The following is a 15,852-nucleotide window of genomic DNA, read 5'->3' on the forward strand; positions in this document are numbered from 1 at the left end:
AATAGTTTTTCCTTTTTTTTTTAAAGGTGGACAAGTTGAAAACAGACAGGGTATTCTTACTTTTTGACATCTTAATATTTCGTACAGCATGAGGAAAACATTGTGATTAATAGTTCTTATTGTCGTAAATTTTTGTTTTTTAGAGAGTAGTGGACGAGTTGCAGAAATGCAGGGTATTCTTATTTTTTACATTTTAATATTTTCTTAAACTCCAGGCTACAGCATAAGTGAAATAATGGGATTAATATTTTTTATTGTTCTTAAATTTTTTAGAAGGTGAAGTTGAAAGTGTACACGGTATGTTTTGTTGTCCTATTTTGTCACCTCCGCCTTCAATTTTTAATATATTTTTTCCTTCCAGATTATTATAACAGAAATATTTTAGATGACACAGAAAAACAAGTAGAAAAAAAGAAAGAAGGTACGGATATGTTCATAATAAATAGTGTCTATTTTTATTATTTTTATAACATATTCCATTTTGTTTTATCTTTTTTTAGTTTTGACGTATACAGCTTACGTGGCTTATAGAAAGCAAAATCCTGGCCCCCTGTCCAATAAGTCATTTAAGTGGTGGAGAGCACATGGGGGTCAGGATTTACCCAATTTTTCGTGGAAAAAAAAACACCTAAGACAAAAGCACAAACATCAACACACATACACTGTTCAAACTCAGTACAACAACTGCACCATTACAAACAACAATTATTATTATTAAGTTTTTAAATTATTATTATTTTAAATTATTAGATTTTATGTTCGTGTATGTGTTTAGTTTTTTTACTCTGAGGTATCTAATAATACCACAACGGCAATTAGTTATTCTATTTGGCATTATTATTTATATCTAAGCAATGTTTACAAACACTGACTTTGTAAAAAATGTTTATTCAATTATTCCATTATTTCACCCTGTACGATAATTATTGATCATTGTATACTCTACTTTTATCAATTTCATGCATGTGCTATTAATCAGTTTTTTTGTAATCGATACCTCAGAGGTTCGTTTTTTTGTTTGTCTGTTGAGTGGTTTATTTTAATGATAATTTATTTTTAATATAGTAATTATAATAGTTATTTATAATAGTTATTTTGATAACAAAAAAAAGATTAATTCAACCAATGTTTTATGGTACATCTTTTTTTATAAGAACACTTAAAGAAGGCCTTTCAACTTTTCAAATTGTTCTTAAATTGGTCGTAATTTTCCTCTGATTTTGTCATTTTTTGTGTAAGTGTAAAGGAGCATTTCCGTACTTCGTGATATTGTCAAAGACTTAAATGTTCTTAACATGTTCTAAACTTTTGGGCCTTTGAAGCCATATGTTCAAACATTTTGTTCTTATAAAAACTGTTAATGTTATCTATATTATGTAGTCAAACATTAAAATACATTTAGTTCACTTCAACATTCACTGGTATTGGGGGCTCACAAGCTACTGGAATTGGTCATATTGCCCAAAACTTACCTTATTAACTCTCTTTAGTACAAAAGCACACTACGTACTTTTCTTTTTCTTTTTTAGGTTGAAGCGCAAAGCCCCATGACTTGCCTTCCCGTGGCACGCTTCGTTAGGTGGATTATTTTCTTTTTAAGGAGATAATTCATGAACTAAAAGTCAGGGCATGCCATGTTAAAATTGCATCACATATTTTTGGTATTGAAAAGACTCAAGAAGCATCAACTGCAGGTAACTTACTTATCAATATATTAATATTATACGGTCTGTATGTAACCATTGAATTATCTTTTTACAGGAAACAAAAATATTAAAATATTATCATCATAATTTATTATTTTTTAGGTTTATGGAGGTTTATGGAAAACAAAATCCCAAGTTTTCTTTTTTGTAACATTATCGTTTACGTAAGTTATCCTTATTTTTACTGCTTTTTTGTCATTTTTCCACAGGCCTTTACAACTATCAAAAACGCATTCAATTTTTACGTAGATAAACAGGACACTGCTGACGTCATCAAAATTCCTAAAATCTTCTAATTTTTCATTGTTCTTCTGCCTGAGTGGATTTTTCCACGGGCCTAATCGACTAGTCTTATATAATAATACGCTAGGTGTGTCTGTCTGTCACTTTTGCAAAGTGGATTATATTCTTCAAAATTTTCTTTAACAAATTCTATAAAACATCGCCTATAAAATTGTTCTGTAATTTACCAAACTTTACCGATAAAATAGTATTGACGTCAAAGGAAAGTTAATTAAGATTAGTGAAGTCATTACAATGCACTCAAAACTTTGAGGCCAAATAACTGGGAAACGAGGTGGTGACGTCAATGATTTTTCACCGCGTGGGTAACTAGGGACCACCTAGGACCAATTTGGGTGATTTTTCCAAACCTATGTCCCAGAATTCGTTTCGGAATGCACGGGTTGATGACGTCATCAAACAACCTTCAAACCTTAATATCTCTGCAACCGTTTGTCAAAAGTACATGATCCTATACATTTTCTTGATCAGCGTTTCAAGATCTATACGATGAAGGCAACAGGTATACTAATTTCTAAAAAAAAAAATTTGAGGGGTGTAGACGGGTCAGTGCTGACGTCAGCAAATTTTTTAAACCTTTATATCTTATTAATCATTTATCAAAAGCACGTGATTACATACATATTCTTGATCAGCGCTTTAAACTCCACACAATAGAGGCAACGTAAAAACAAGGTTCTAATTTTTTTGCAGATGGGTTGCTGACGTCATCAAAATTCATATGACGCTTATTTTTCAATTTTATCCTGCCTCAGTGGATTTTTCCACGGGCTTTATCGACTAGTCTATATATTAATACGCCTTGTGTGTGTGTGCGCACGGTGAGGCCACGTCACACAAATCACAGGTCACTTTCTTACGACGTGGTGTTACGCTAAAATTTACCAAGTTAAAAAAAACGCAAATCAGGGGGTTACTATATAAATATTTAATTCTCTTTTCTTATTTTTTTTTAAAATAAAACTCTTTTTCCTTACTCATTAAAACTAATTTTTATTTTAATTTCAAATGGTTTTATTTGTTTTTTTGTTGTAAAAGCCCCGCTGGTCGTTTAAGATAGAATAATTAAATTTTACCCCCGGTTTACCATGTGCGCGCCGTATCTCACGGATACAAAGTTTATTAACTGAAAAATGAAAACCGAAGCGAAGAAAGTTGTCTCTTTTTCAAAGTAATCCTGAAAAAAGTTATTTCAAACAAGGTTTACTCATCACGAGGTTAGATTAAAGCTTATTTGTTTCTTCTATCTTTTTTGTGTTCTGGGACCGAAGTTGCTTTCTTTTAAAAAAACTATCGAATTCGAATGATAATTCGAATCTAAGAAGTAAAGAACAAAACTGTTGTCATTGTAGAGCGACTGTTGATGTCGAGCGAGAATAAAAAAAGTTTATGTTGTTGCCAGAAATATTTGTTATAAAGAAGAAAAACGTACGATAATATAACGTCAAAAAGAGAACTGATTGGAAATGTATCAGACAATTGTAGCTAGCTATACATTTTAAATTTGTTTTCTTTGGGATGAAGCGAAGTTTAATAATCGAAGTAAAAAACTGATTGGTCTTTTATCCAGAGACGCTAGCTAACTGAGAATGCCAAAGAAAGGCAGTTGTGTTGTTTAGTTTATCTGGTAAAGAGATAAGTTTAGGTGGGTAACGTTTTTTTTAACCGTTTTAACTTTCAGAGCTCAGCTTTTCCTTTACATTTTTAGTTCCTTGTTGAGTCTTGAGCTTAAATGCGTTTTCTTTTGACACAATTTTTATAAGAATCTAAAATGTAAAGCGACGTTTTTAAGCCGTTTACACGCTTCCAGCTAAACTTTCCCTTTAATATGAAGTTAAATATGTTTTGTCTTTAGCCTGAACATATTTAACATTTTTTGTAAGAATATACTCTAAACAATGGGTCAGAATATCCTAAGAATATGTCTAAGCTTGGTTGTTTCTTTTAATATAAAAATTTGTATGACTGAACCTTTTTCTCTCCAAAACAATGGGCAAGTACACCAGGGAAAGCTAAGAACATAAAGGCCGAAACAAAAAAAAAAACTATTCTTATAAAATACAGCGTGTATATAATAGAGAAGAGTTTATATAAAATGTAGAAAGTATTTTTTCGTTGTTACTGTTTTTAACGCTACGAAGTGGTTGATGTCGTTATAATAAGCCTTAATGTAAACAAAGTTAAATCAATGTTTACATCTGTTACGTTACCGTTTAAAATAATATTCGATTCTTCAATTCGAAAACACTGCATTGTTATCATGCACTGCACGTTTGCGCATTGGGAAGGATTGCTATATGCAATAGACTAAATAGCTAATTTGGTATGATGCATTAGAAGCTGTACGTTGTGGAAACTTTGCAATAACCTTATTTGTGTGACTTATCGATTTTTTCTAATGTCTGGTATACCATTTTCCCTTTTATATTTCGGGTATGGCAAAGCAAGTATATAGTTTTAACAGATTTGTTAGCCACCTTCGATTTTGTTAAACTTTTTGCATTTTTATTTGTTGCTGGACATACTTATATTTTTAAGCGTTCTGTTTCAGCGGGTACAAATATAACGCAGATTGTGAGCAACTTCAATCCCAGGTTTTTTTTCTCTTTTATTGTTATTTTTTATTGCTGCACATATTTATTTTTTTGGACGTTTTGTTCTAGTGGTTATAAACTAGAATAATACAAATTGTGACTTTTAAAAATCCATATTACTGTGTTGTATGTTTTTGTTTGGTATCCCTTACATCGGTTTAATGAGAGATTCAGTGGATTCCCCCACGGGTATTCAGCTAGTCTATATATTAATATGCCTTGTGTGTGTGTGCGCACGGTGAGGCCATGTCACACAAATCATGGGTCACTTTCTTACGACGCGGCGTTACGCTAAAAATTACGAAGTTAAAAAAACGCAAATCAGGGGGTTACTATGTAAATATTTAATTCTCCTTTCTCATTTCTTTAAAAAATAATACTCTTTTTCCTTATTTTATTAAAGCTAATTTTTATTTATTTTCAAATGTTTTTATTTGTTTTTTTGTTGTAAAAGCCCTGCTGGGCGTTATAGATAGAATAATTTAATTTTACCCCCGGTTTACCATGTGTGCGCCGTATCTCAGGGAAACAAAGTTTATCAACTTAGAAATGAAAACCGAAGCGAAAAAAGTTGTCTCTTTTTCAAAATAATCCTGAAAGAAGTTATTTCAAACAATGTTTACTCATCATGAGGTTATCATTTTTGTGTTCTGGGACCGAGGTTGCTTTCTTTTTTAAAAAAACTATCGAATTCGAATGATAATTCGAATCTAAGATGTAAAGAACAAAACCGTTGTTGTGGAGCGACTGTTGATGTCAAGCGAGAATAAAAAAAATTTTTGTTGTTGCCAGAAATACTTGTATAAAGAAGAAAAACGTACGATGATATAACGTTAAAAAGAGAACAGATTGGAAATGTATCAGACAATTGTAGCTCGCTATACATTTTAAATTTGTTTTCTTTGGTATGAAGCGAAGTTTAGTAATAGAAGTAAAAAACTGATTGGACTTTTATCCAGAGAACGTTAGCTGCTACTGAGAAAGCGAAAGAAAACCAGGTGTGTTGTTTAGATTATCTGGTAGGGAAATAAGTTTAGGTGAATAACGTTAAGTTGTTTACACGCTTCCAGCTAAACTTTCCCTTAAATATGAAGTGAAATATGCTTTGTCTTCAGCCTGAACATATTTTTTTTTTTTAAGATTATACTCAGGGTCAGTTAAAGATATCTTAAGATATGTCCAACTTCGATTGTTTTAAATAAATATAAAAGAATTTGCCAATACCTATAGCAACTTATACCAAGCCTTATTTTATTAAGGCATTATATATTTTCAGGACATAGACATGCTAAGAATATAATTAAGAATAACGAGGATAGTGTTTGTCAAGAAAGTTAAGAACATTTTTTGTAAGACTATATATACTTTAAACAATGGGTCAGAAGTTCAGAATATTCTAAGAAATTGTCTAATCTTAATTGTTTGTTCTAAATTTTATATTCATTGCCAATAGCCATAACAATTTATAAAAATTTGTATGATGCACAAATTTAATTAAAAGTTTACTTTTTTATTGCGTATATATCTCACAAACTGAACCTTTTTCTCTCCAAAGCAATGGGCAAGTACACCAGGGAAAATTAGGAACATGAAGGCTGAAATGAAAAAAAAAACACTTGGTAACTTTAATGTTTGCTATTGTTTACATAATTGCAAACCTTGCAGGACTATTATTCTTATATAATACAGCGTGCATATCGTAGAGAAGAATTTATATAAAATGTAAAAAGTAATTTTTCCGTTGTTACTGTTTTTAACGCTACGACGTGGTTGATGTCGGTATAAAAAACCCTAATGTAAACAAAGTTAAATCAATGTTTACCTCTGTTACATTACTCCATTCTTAAAGTCGAAAACGCTGCATTGTTATCATGCACGGCACGCTTGCGCAATGAGAGGGTTGCAATAGACTAAATAGCTAATTTGGTATGATGCATTATAAACTGTACGTTATGAAAATTTTGCAATAACCTTTTTTGTGTGACTTAACGATTTTTCCTAATGTCTGGTATACTATTCTCCCTGGTGCTTTTTTATTTTAATTTACTTTTATTTTGTTGTTGAACCTGCTTATATTTTACACGATTTGTTTCCGTGGGTATAAATATAATAATGGAGATTGTAAGGAACCTCAATTCCAGGGCTTTTTTCTCTTTTATTTTTATTTTTTTTATTGCCCGCACATGCTCATTTTTTGGACGTTTTGTTTCAGCGGTTATAGATATATAGTATAATGCAAATTGTGACTTTTAAAAATTAAGATTACTGTGTTCTATGTTATTATTTTGCACCCATCATATGGACTCGATGAGAAATTCAGTGGATCCTTCCACGGGACTTCGGCTAGTCTATATAATAATACGCCAGTTCCGTGTCTCTGTGACAAGCAAAGTGGATGTCTTCATTTTCCTTTGATGTTGCCGAAAAATGTATGTCTAATATACTAATTATTCAGACGTTACGGCGCGACGAAAATAACACTACTTTAACGTCAATCTATATAATAATACGCCAGTTCCGTGTGTCTGTAACAGGCAAAGTGGATATGTTCATTTTCCTTTAATCTTACCGAAATTTTCTTTGAAGTAACCGAAAAATGCATGTCTAATATGCTAAATTTTCTGACGGTACGGCGCGACGTCAATAACACCACTTTAACGTCAATATCCTATATTAAATTAATGAAGCCGTTACAGTGCACTTAAAACTTTGAGGCCAAATAACTTGGAAACGAGGTGGTGACGTCAATGATTTTTCACTGCGTGGGTAACTAGGGACCACCTGGGACCAATTTGGGTAAGTTTCCCAAACCTGGATCCCCGAATCCGTTTCGGAATGGACGGGTTGATGACGTCATCACAAAACCTTCAAATCCCAATATTTCTGCAACCGTTTGTCAAAAGTGCACGTTCCTATACATTTTCTTGATCAGCATTTCAAGATCTATACGATGAATGCAACGGGTGTACGAATTTGTGAAGAAATTTTTTTTGGAACTTTTGATAGGGACTTTGCTGACGTCAGCAGAATTTTAAAGCCCTTAAATCTCCTTAGGCGTTTGTCAAAAACATAGGATAGTATACATTTTCTTGATCAGCGTTTCATGGTCTATACGATGAAGGCAACAGGTATACAAATTTCTAAAAAAAAGTTTTGGGGGTTTGACTGGCCATTGCTGACGTCAGCAAAATTTTAAAACCCTTATATCTCATTAACCGCTCATCAAAAGCACATGATCATATACATTTTCTTGATCAGCAGTTTAAGCTCTACACAATAGAGGCAACGTGGAAACACAGTTCTACTTTTTTTTGTGGATGGGTTGCTGACGTCATCAAAATTTTTATTCTGCCTCAGTGGATTTTTCCACGGGCTTTATCGACTAGTATCATATATTAAAGTAATGAAGCCATTACAGTGCACCTAAAACTTTGAGGCTAAATAACTTGGAAACGAGGTGGTGACGTCAATGATTTTTCACTGCGTCGGTAACTAGGGACCACCTAGGACCAATTTGGGTTATTTTCCCAAACCTGGGTCCCCAAAGTCGTTTCGGAATGACGTCATCAAAAACCTTTAAACCCTAATATCTCTGCAAGATCTATACGATGAAGGCAACAGGTATACAAATTTGTAAAAAAAATTTTAAGGTCTTGACGGGCCATTGCTGACGTCAGCAAAATTTTTAAAACTTTATATCTTCTTAACCATTCGTCAATAGCACATGATCATATACATTTCTTGATCAGTAGTTTAAGCTCTACACAATATAGTCAACGTGAAAACAAGGTTCTTTTATTTTGTGAATGGGTTGCTGACGTCATCAAAATTCGAATAACGCTTATTTTTCATATTTAATCTGCCTCAGTGGATTTTTTCACGGGCTTTATCGACTAGTATCCACTAATTCGGCTTTACGGAGCCTGTAGTAACCGGTTAACCCACGGCTTTTTGCGATATTGCGTAATTCTTTCACAGTGTGTGTTCATTCTTTATTATATGGATTTTATTTTGTCGGAGGATTTCATCTTGCTCAAAACTAGCTTTGATGACGTCATTCCGAAACGACTTTGGGGACCCAGGTTTGGGAAAATAACCCAAATTGGTCCTAGGTGGTCCCTAGTTACCGACGCGGTGAAAAATCATTGACGTCACCACCTCGTTTCCAAGTTATTTAGCCTCAAAATTTTAGGTGCACTGTAATGGCTTCATTAATTTAATATATGATATTGACGTTAAAGTAGTGTTATTTTCGTCGCGTCCTAACGTCTGAATAATTACCATATTAGACATACATTTTTCGGCAACAACAAAGGAAAAGGAAGACATCCACTTTGCTTGTCACAGAGACACGGAACTGGCGTATTATTATATAGACTAGCCGAAGTCCCGTCGAAGAATCCACTGAATCTCTCATCGAATTTTTCACTTCCATAGTTGTGCTTTTGGGTAATATGATGGAACCAAGACAATAATATGGGATTGTTTCTCTTTAAAAATTCCCCTTTGTACGCATCCCAACCGAACTCAAAAGCATCAATATAGATTATGGTGTATAGTTTTGAAAGTAGATAGGCTGTTTCTTATGCAATTCATTTTATTGCCAGTTTAATTCCGTTTTGAATATATTAACTAAGGCGATGAGATAATTAAAAATTTATTTTGCTACCTTCAAACTGATAATTTTGAATTGCTTAAGTACTTTATAGTGGAAAAAAAGAGAGCTTGGATAGTTCCTATAAGATAACCTATAACTGAGCCAAGCTGTTTAATAGTGTATAATATCGTGATTTTTTTATTTATTTTTTTTTTTGAATTATGGAATTCACATTTCTAGGTACCTTAAGGAAAGAAATTATTTGCAGAAGAAATTTGTACGGAATTTATTTTTGCGGATGAGTGACCCAAAAATGGCATATTTTGCGGAATAAATTTTTGCGGATAGCGACCTCAAAAAAGATATTGCATAATAAATTTTTGAAAATGCAAGAAATTTGGTAAATGGAAAGTCAGGAAAAACCTAATTTAGTACCAAGTGTATGAAAAAACATCCGATTTGTGGAATATCATCCCTTTAATTTTTCCCAAAAAAATCAAAAGAAATCAAATATCGTCACTGAAAATTTCGGTGACGATATTTGGTCAGTAAGTCAACAGATCAGTAAGTTAACCGATCGATTCTTTACGCATAAAGTATTTTGAAAAAATTGCGAAATTTGTTTTTGCGGATCACCAAAATTTTTGCGGATTTGGGTAAAATCCGCAAAAATTAATTCCGCAAAAAAAAGTTCCGCACAAATTTCTTCCGTAAATAATTTCTTCCCTTAAGGTAATATTCGGATGGTCTTGTCTCTGAATTAAAATAAGAAACCTTTGCACTGGTACGATTTCAATAATATTTCATTTTCGTCCCCAGAGCTCTTTAAAATGTCTTAATCGCAGAGGTATAGGGACGAGAATCAGTATTTGACACTCCTTCATCTTTCTACTCAGTAGCAAAACAATTCAATTATTCCTAAAAAATCTCCAAGTAATCTTTTTATTCTTTTCTTTTCTTGTGAGGATGATAAAACAAATATTGAAAGTATTTTCCAATGAAAAAAATACTGAAAAAAAAGTAAAAGAAAATTGTCATCGCATGACGTTTAGCCGTAAACTTTTATTTTCATTGCAGTCGTTTAAATGGTCATCGCAAAAAATCAAGCCCTTTTTCAACAATACGCCAATTTTAATGAGCTTTGGAAGGAATGTAAATGTATTTTTAGGATTTAGAATTAAGCCAGAAGTTCAGAACGAAAACTCTTTGTGCTCACAAAAATCATATTTACAAAAGTGCAAAAAATTGTTTAAAAATGTCCATTTTCATCTCTCATCAACGATTTTCTGCCAGTATTCTAAATTGGATTGAACTCGAGTCCTAAATAAAAAATTGAAAAATATTGCTGGGAAAATATTTTACATTTTTGATGGTTTTTAATGAATCATAAAACATTAACAAAATCCTTCATCATACTGTATGGCGATTAAGGTTAGTGAAAACTAAAGTTAGTCATACTTCGTATTGTCGATTAGCTCTAAACAGTCCATTACAGAGTTTTCTAAAGATGATTTGAAGAATCTTCTTTTTGAAAAAGGTATGACATTGTACGGAGATTTATCGTAACTCGGTGAAAACTGTGTGAATAAAAGAAATGAGAAAATAACCAACAATACAAATAATGCACAAAGCGAAACCCAACAAAAGAACTCACAGATCTACTTCTAGAAGTTTCCTCTCTTTCTGATGTTGTGTAGCACGCGTCACGAAAAAAACTTAGCCTGGCTGAATTTCTAAACAGCAACGGTAAACAAGATCGATTAAAAAACACGAATAAAAAAACACGTAACTTCGCTTCTTAAGATTTGACTTGAAGAAAATTAAACTAGACATTTATTGTTCTCATTTTCATTGTAACAATCTGAAACTATTAAGATGTTAAAATAAAAATTCAACTAAATAGAAACGCACTAACCGACACTTATTAAATTCTTTTTCCTTTTTCGCATTTCGACACAAAGAAACAGTCTCGTTTAATAAATCTTGGACTTGTGCCGTTGCTGCATAACTGTTGGATAATCGAGACGGTGATTTTCGTTTTCGCTTGAAGCTCTCTTAAATTCAACACAAAACAGAGATAATGTTTGTTTTTTGGTTTTCTTGATAAAAAAGATGGGTGTCTAAACTGACTCATTAAACACAGCAAATAGTTTTCATTATTAACAAAAAGCCAACAGAGGTTTTTTTGTACTTTTAGTCACAATTGTTTTTATCTCCGCTTATTCTTCGCATCAGAAAACACGAAACAGGCACAGATATAATTTATTAGAGAAAACTTAAAAACATTTTGAAGAAAATAATAGAAGTACATACAGAGTTAACAGTTTTCTTTTCCCAAAAACTTTTAACAATATTCTAAAGCTTTTTAAATGCAGAAAGATCTGAAAAACACCCAATTGGTGCAAACTTGTTACACGTTATCTTGTTCTACCTCAAAAATATATTAAACAAGTTCTGTTGATTGGGAAGAAGAAACAAAAAAGACGCTGAATTTTTTCTTCTAGAGAACCAAACCGAAAGTTATAAAGTTTACGCCTTGATTTTTGTTAAAGCGATGGCTTAAATAGTATCAAGTACAAACTGATTTGGTTTTGACTCAGACAATATTTCACTTTTTCTGTTATTATCTTTTTACTCTTGAGTTTGTTCGCCCTCGGTAGAAGTAAGTGGAAAACATAGCTGCCAAGTATCTGTTTCTCCATGTTTAAAAATTAAATTATTAAATTTAATAACTTCTACTTTTTTAGATATTCAGACAATGAAATTACGAGATAGAAAACACAAGCATACCGAAAATGACAAAACGACTTTTTAAATGCCCGGCTATGCGAGCTGATTAAAACTTTTGCAAGTTTCACGCGTTTGTTATTCTACATGAGACCGCACTTTTTATTTTTAAAAATTATATTCAGAATGCAAAATAGGACGGTTCTTTCTCGTAACATGGCGGCGCAAAAATTAAATCTGGATTTATTTTCGGTATAAGAGGTGGTAAAAAATAGTTTGAAATTTTGCATACCATTTTTCAAAAGCAAAAAAACTGTTTTGGAAAAATGATTCTTTGACCTCCCTAGTAGAAAAATAAGTTCCATAAAGCAGCGTTTACGTACTTAGGTAATTTTGACAAAATTACGGTAATTGATTGACCTAGTATATGAAAATTGTGTATTTGATTTTCCAGGTGGAAAAAAATCATATGAAAAAAGGTCGCACTTACTCAAAAGGGTTGGGACAAAATATAAAAATAATGAACAAAGTAAATATGCTGCACCGTTTAATTCTTCCAATTCTGCATTAATGTTTTCGATGGAATCTCTCAACAAATGTTCGCGTGAGTATTTTCTCTTCTTTAAAATGTTACTAGGTGAAGAAAGAAAACAATTGCAATAATTTACGACAAATCAACTATCCGTAACGTATCGAGTTACACACTGAAAATAGGTAAGAAGAATTACTGAAAAATTTTAAGAAAGAAACATGCTTATTCTTATATTTTATGTTATCAGTGTTATAACAGATTCTGCAATCAATGTCGCCTTTTTTAGTTCAATGTCATTTGACTGCCCACTTTACTAAAACGTCCAAAATTACCATGTTTTAAAGGGCTTGGACAAACAATTAATTTGGAATCACTAAAGAATCAGTATTCTAAACTGAAAATGTAATAATCTTAAGAATCTTTGGGGCTCTGAAAAAAATTTTTTGACAAGAATTGCGTAATGGGCTTATATCGCTATTCAGGGTCGGATCCCGAGTTTTTTTAAACTTAGACTTAAGTAAAAAAATTCTTAATTAGTGAATTTACAACTCCCAAACAGGGCGTTGTATTGCGCCGTAACGTGCCAAATCTAGAACAATTGGGGGTTTGAGGGGCGTTGTGAGCTTCCCAGTTCTAGAAGCTAACGCATTTAAAGCCCTTAAAATGCCTTTAATGGCCCCTTCTCAATGTAGGCTTTTAGCTAAATCCGACCCTGCTATTGTTATCACAACTTCACATACATATTTTTTATAACATATCTACACACCTATTTTCGGCTGACAATCTTGACATACTAAAATCTTTTATGTGTAACTTAAGAGGGTTATTTACGCGCAGTTGTTTTACATCATCTTCATAATAATGTACGATGTTGCTAAAACTATTTTCTTCTGCAGCAGTTGGATACATTGAACTCAATTTTTTGATGATGCACAATTCAAGAACGTCTGACCAGGGGAAAAGACGCTGGTTCTTTTGTCTCAATAGAGAGTCGATTCTAAGCAAAAAAAATAACAGTTTTTATATCTACGTTAAAAAAATGTCATTCGCTACTGTGAAAATTGTCCTCGTACCTGTTGGTTAATACTGACGTTGTGTTGGAAAAGACGTGATGGACATATTGCAGACAGGTTTCGTATGATGCATCCCAGTCACCTATGTGGAGTATACGTCTTTTAAAAAAGTAAGCATAGACGAGAAACTTTCGCTACGACATTTACGACATTAGTTCATCACAGAATTTCCACACAAAATTTTACTTGTACAGTAGCATTACACCATTCCCAGTTTTACGTGTTGACAGCCGTTAGTAAAGGGAGAATAAAATTGTCTACAACCATAATGTACTCTTAGCTTCCAAAGCTGTTTCTTCACAAACTCAATCCTCGAATACAAGAAAAACAAAACAACAACACTGATAACGTCAACTTACACTCATCGCAATTTGGCAACGAAGGAAGAGTTAACCGCAGTATCAAATCACGGGCTTTCTGCAAAACACTACTGTCGCTCCAAAAAATATCATCTAAATAAATATATCTTTTGTGCAAGTAAAATGGCAGCAAGTAAGCAAAGCTACAAATGTAAGAAAAGCGACGAAATTTTTATATAATATATGTATTTATATATATTATATCAAAAATATATTGTTGGGGATGCATTCAAATGATTTTGGAAAGATATGTGTTGATACGTACCTTCTTCATCTAGTTCAGGATTTCGAGGTTCACTTCGCTCAACAAAAAAAGCTATTTCTTGTAAAACGTTATTGTATAATGCCAAAATGTCGTTGGGCTTCTAAACCGCAAAATATGACGTTTAGTGAAGAAAAGCAAAGTCGGTGATATGCAAGTTTTCGGTTCTACAATTTAGTTTTTTAATGAGTTTTTACGGCATTTCCTTTTTGTTTTTAGGTGTTCGTCGGCAAAAAAATACAATAATTTCATTGAGTGTTTTCTTGAAAAAAGGCTGGAGTGCAGCATATAAAAATCAGAACAAAGCTGTAATTTCTTATGTGCAGTCTTTTCCAATGTAATCTTGGTACTATAAATTAGGCATTGTACATTTGTAGGGCAATGTTTTCCGCGACTTTCAGAGGAAATATATTTCGAAATAGGCCGTTTGTTGTCTAAAAATTTTACTTATAGTTCTAAAAAATAGAAAAAGCAGGATACTTGAGTACGTCGTTACAAACATAGGAAATAAACATAAATAAACGCGCTTATATAGAATATTGTGTGGCCACTTACAGGGGAAGGCAAGACCATGCTTCTACAATGTAGACAGTACTCGTGGAATAGTTTGAAAAACATTGAACCCATAACTGAAAAATAGAAATGTAAGTAAGAACTCAACAGCTAGGAAAGAAATACAAAGTATTGGCTAGTTGCCATCTTCCAAGCCTCGTTTTTATTGCTTAAAGTCTCGTTTTTGTGAGATAAGCCTTTTCATTTTCGCATTTTCACATTTTGCCGATTAGCTATGAAAGCGCGAAATTAAAACCTTACATAAAAACGAGGTTGGTTTAGATAAAATTCAGGACGTCAAGTTGTTGACTTGCTGTTTTAACCTTAGGCATCCACAATTGTTGGTTTTATATATTTTCAACCGGTACATTGGACGAATCGTAGTAAATACAATTATATAGAGGATATTAGTAGTGGTAGCGTGACAAACATTGGATATATTTATTGATATTAAGTGTGTATTTATGGCAGTTTTATTATCGGTTAGCTAGCTAGCATGAACCTTTTTCTCATTCCTCTGAGATGAATCTAAATCTAAAAATGTTTTTGTCACATGTCACACATTACGTCAAACTGTTCAATCCATTAATTATTATCTCTTTAATAATAGCCGTATTCTGTCTGTGTGTCCGCGAAAGCCACGTGCCGTAACGGAAACACGAAATTTTTAAAATGCGCACGAAAAATACGCGCTGTTCCGCACTGTGGAGAAGACTCCATATTATTTTCCCGCTATTGGCGTATTATACAGTTTCAAAACAAACCAATCAACGAGCCTTATTTCACAGACGTTATTGTTCCCTTGAGCTTTGCCCCGGGTTTCTGTCCGTTTGCAACGTTGGGAACATATCGCGCTCTGGCGAAAGAGAATTCAACGGACCGAAGATAGCAAGAAGACTGAGCAAGGTGTCAAGGAAAGTTTCTTTACTATAATTTGCATCGTTTCTTGCTTTTTTGTACCTCTGGGAAAACTTTTTGTATTCTTAGGATATACTTTTCGGCCCTGTTTTTGTTACTTTGCATTTCTATTACATTACCTTAGCTGGCTAGCTAGCCAGCTAGGAGGAGAATTTCTTTGCCACATAAATTTTTATTATTTCGTTTTAAGTTGCCAGGGTTAACATGAATGTTCCCACAGAGAATCAAT

The 15,852-nt window shown here is 32.9% G+C and overlaps 1 protein-coding gene and 1 long non-coding RNA gene across 5 annotated transcripts in view; one reads left to right on the plus strand and one right to left on the minus strand.

The window, feature by feature from the left end:
- The first annotated feature begins 1,138 nt into the window (after positions 1-1,138).
- On the plus strand, positions 1,139-4,052 carry LOC130647437 (uncharacterized). The gene is made up of 3 exons (XR_008982855.1): positions 1,139-1,694; positions 1,809-1,870; positions 3,362-4,052. It is a non-coding gene; the product is annotated as an uncharacterized LOC130647437 (long non-coding RNA).
- Positions 4,053-10,389: 6,337 nt separating this feature from the next.
- Positions 10,390-15,852, minus strand: part of LOC130647188 (germinal-center associated nuclear protein-like) — a 61,743-nt gene continuing 56,280 nt past the window's right edge. For 3 of the 4 annotated variants that reach the window (XM_057452954.1, XM_057452952.1, XM_057452955.1), the window contains 10 exons: positions 14,709-14,782; positions 14,157-14,256; positions 13,892-13,984; positions 13,533-13,614; positions 13,226-13,456; positions 12,472-12,560; positions 11,116-11,254; positions 10,855-10,933; positions 10,659-10,777; positions 10,390-10,520 (listed from right to left, as the gene is read on the minus strand). In XM_057452954.1, coding sequence (XP_057308937.1) covers positions 10,466-10,520; positions 10,659-10,777; positions 10,855-10,933; positions 11,116-11,254; positions 12,472-12,560; positions 13,226-13,456; positions 13,533-13,614; positions 13,892-13,984; positions 14,157-14,256; positions 14,709-14,782 — 1,061 coding nt within the window. In that variant the 3' untranslated portion in view covers positions 10,390-10,465. The remainder of the gene's footprint in view (positions 10,521-10,658; positions 10,778-10,854; positions 10,934-11,115; positions 11,255-12,471; positions 12,561-13,225; positions 13,457-13,532; positions 13,615-13,891; positions 13,985-14,156; positions 14,257-14,708; positions 14,783-15,852) is intronic. The other variant, XM_057452953.1, reaches the window with a different exon arrangement.

The sequence above is a fragment of the Hydractinia symbiolongicarpus genome, chromosome 6 (genome assembly GCF_029227915.1).
Source record: "Hydractinia symbiolongicarpus strain clone_291-10 chromosome 6, HSymV2.1, whole genome shotgun sequence".
In the NCBI taxonomy this organism is placed as follows: Eukaryota; Metazoa; Cnidaria; class Hydrozoa; order Anthoathecata; family Hydractiniidae; genus Hydractinia; species Hydractinia symbiolongicarpus.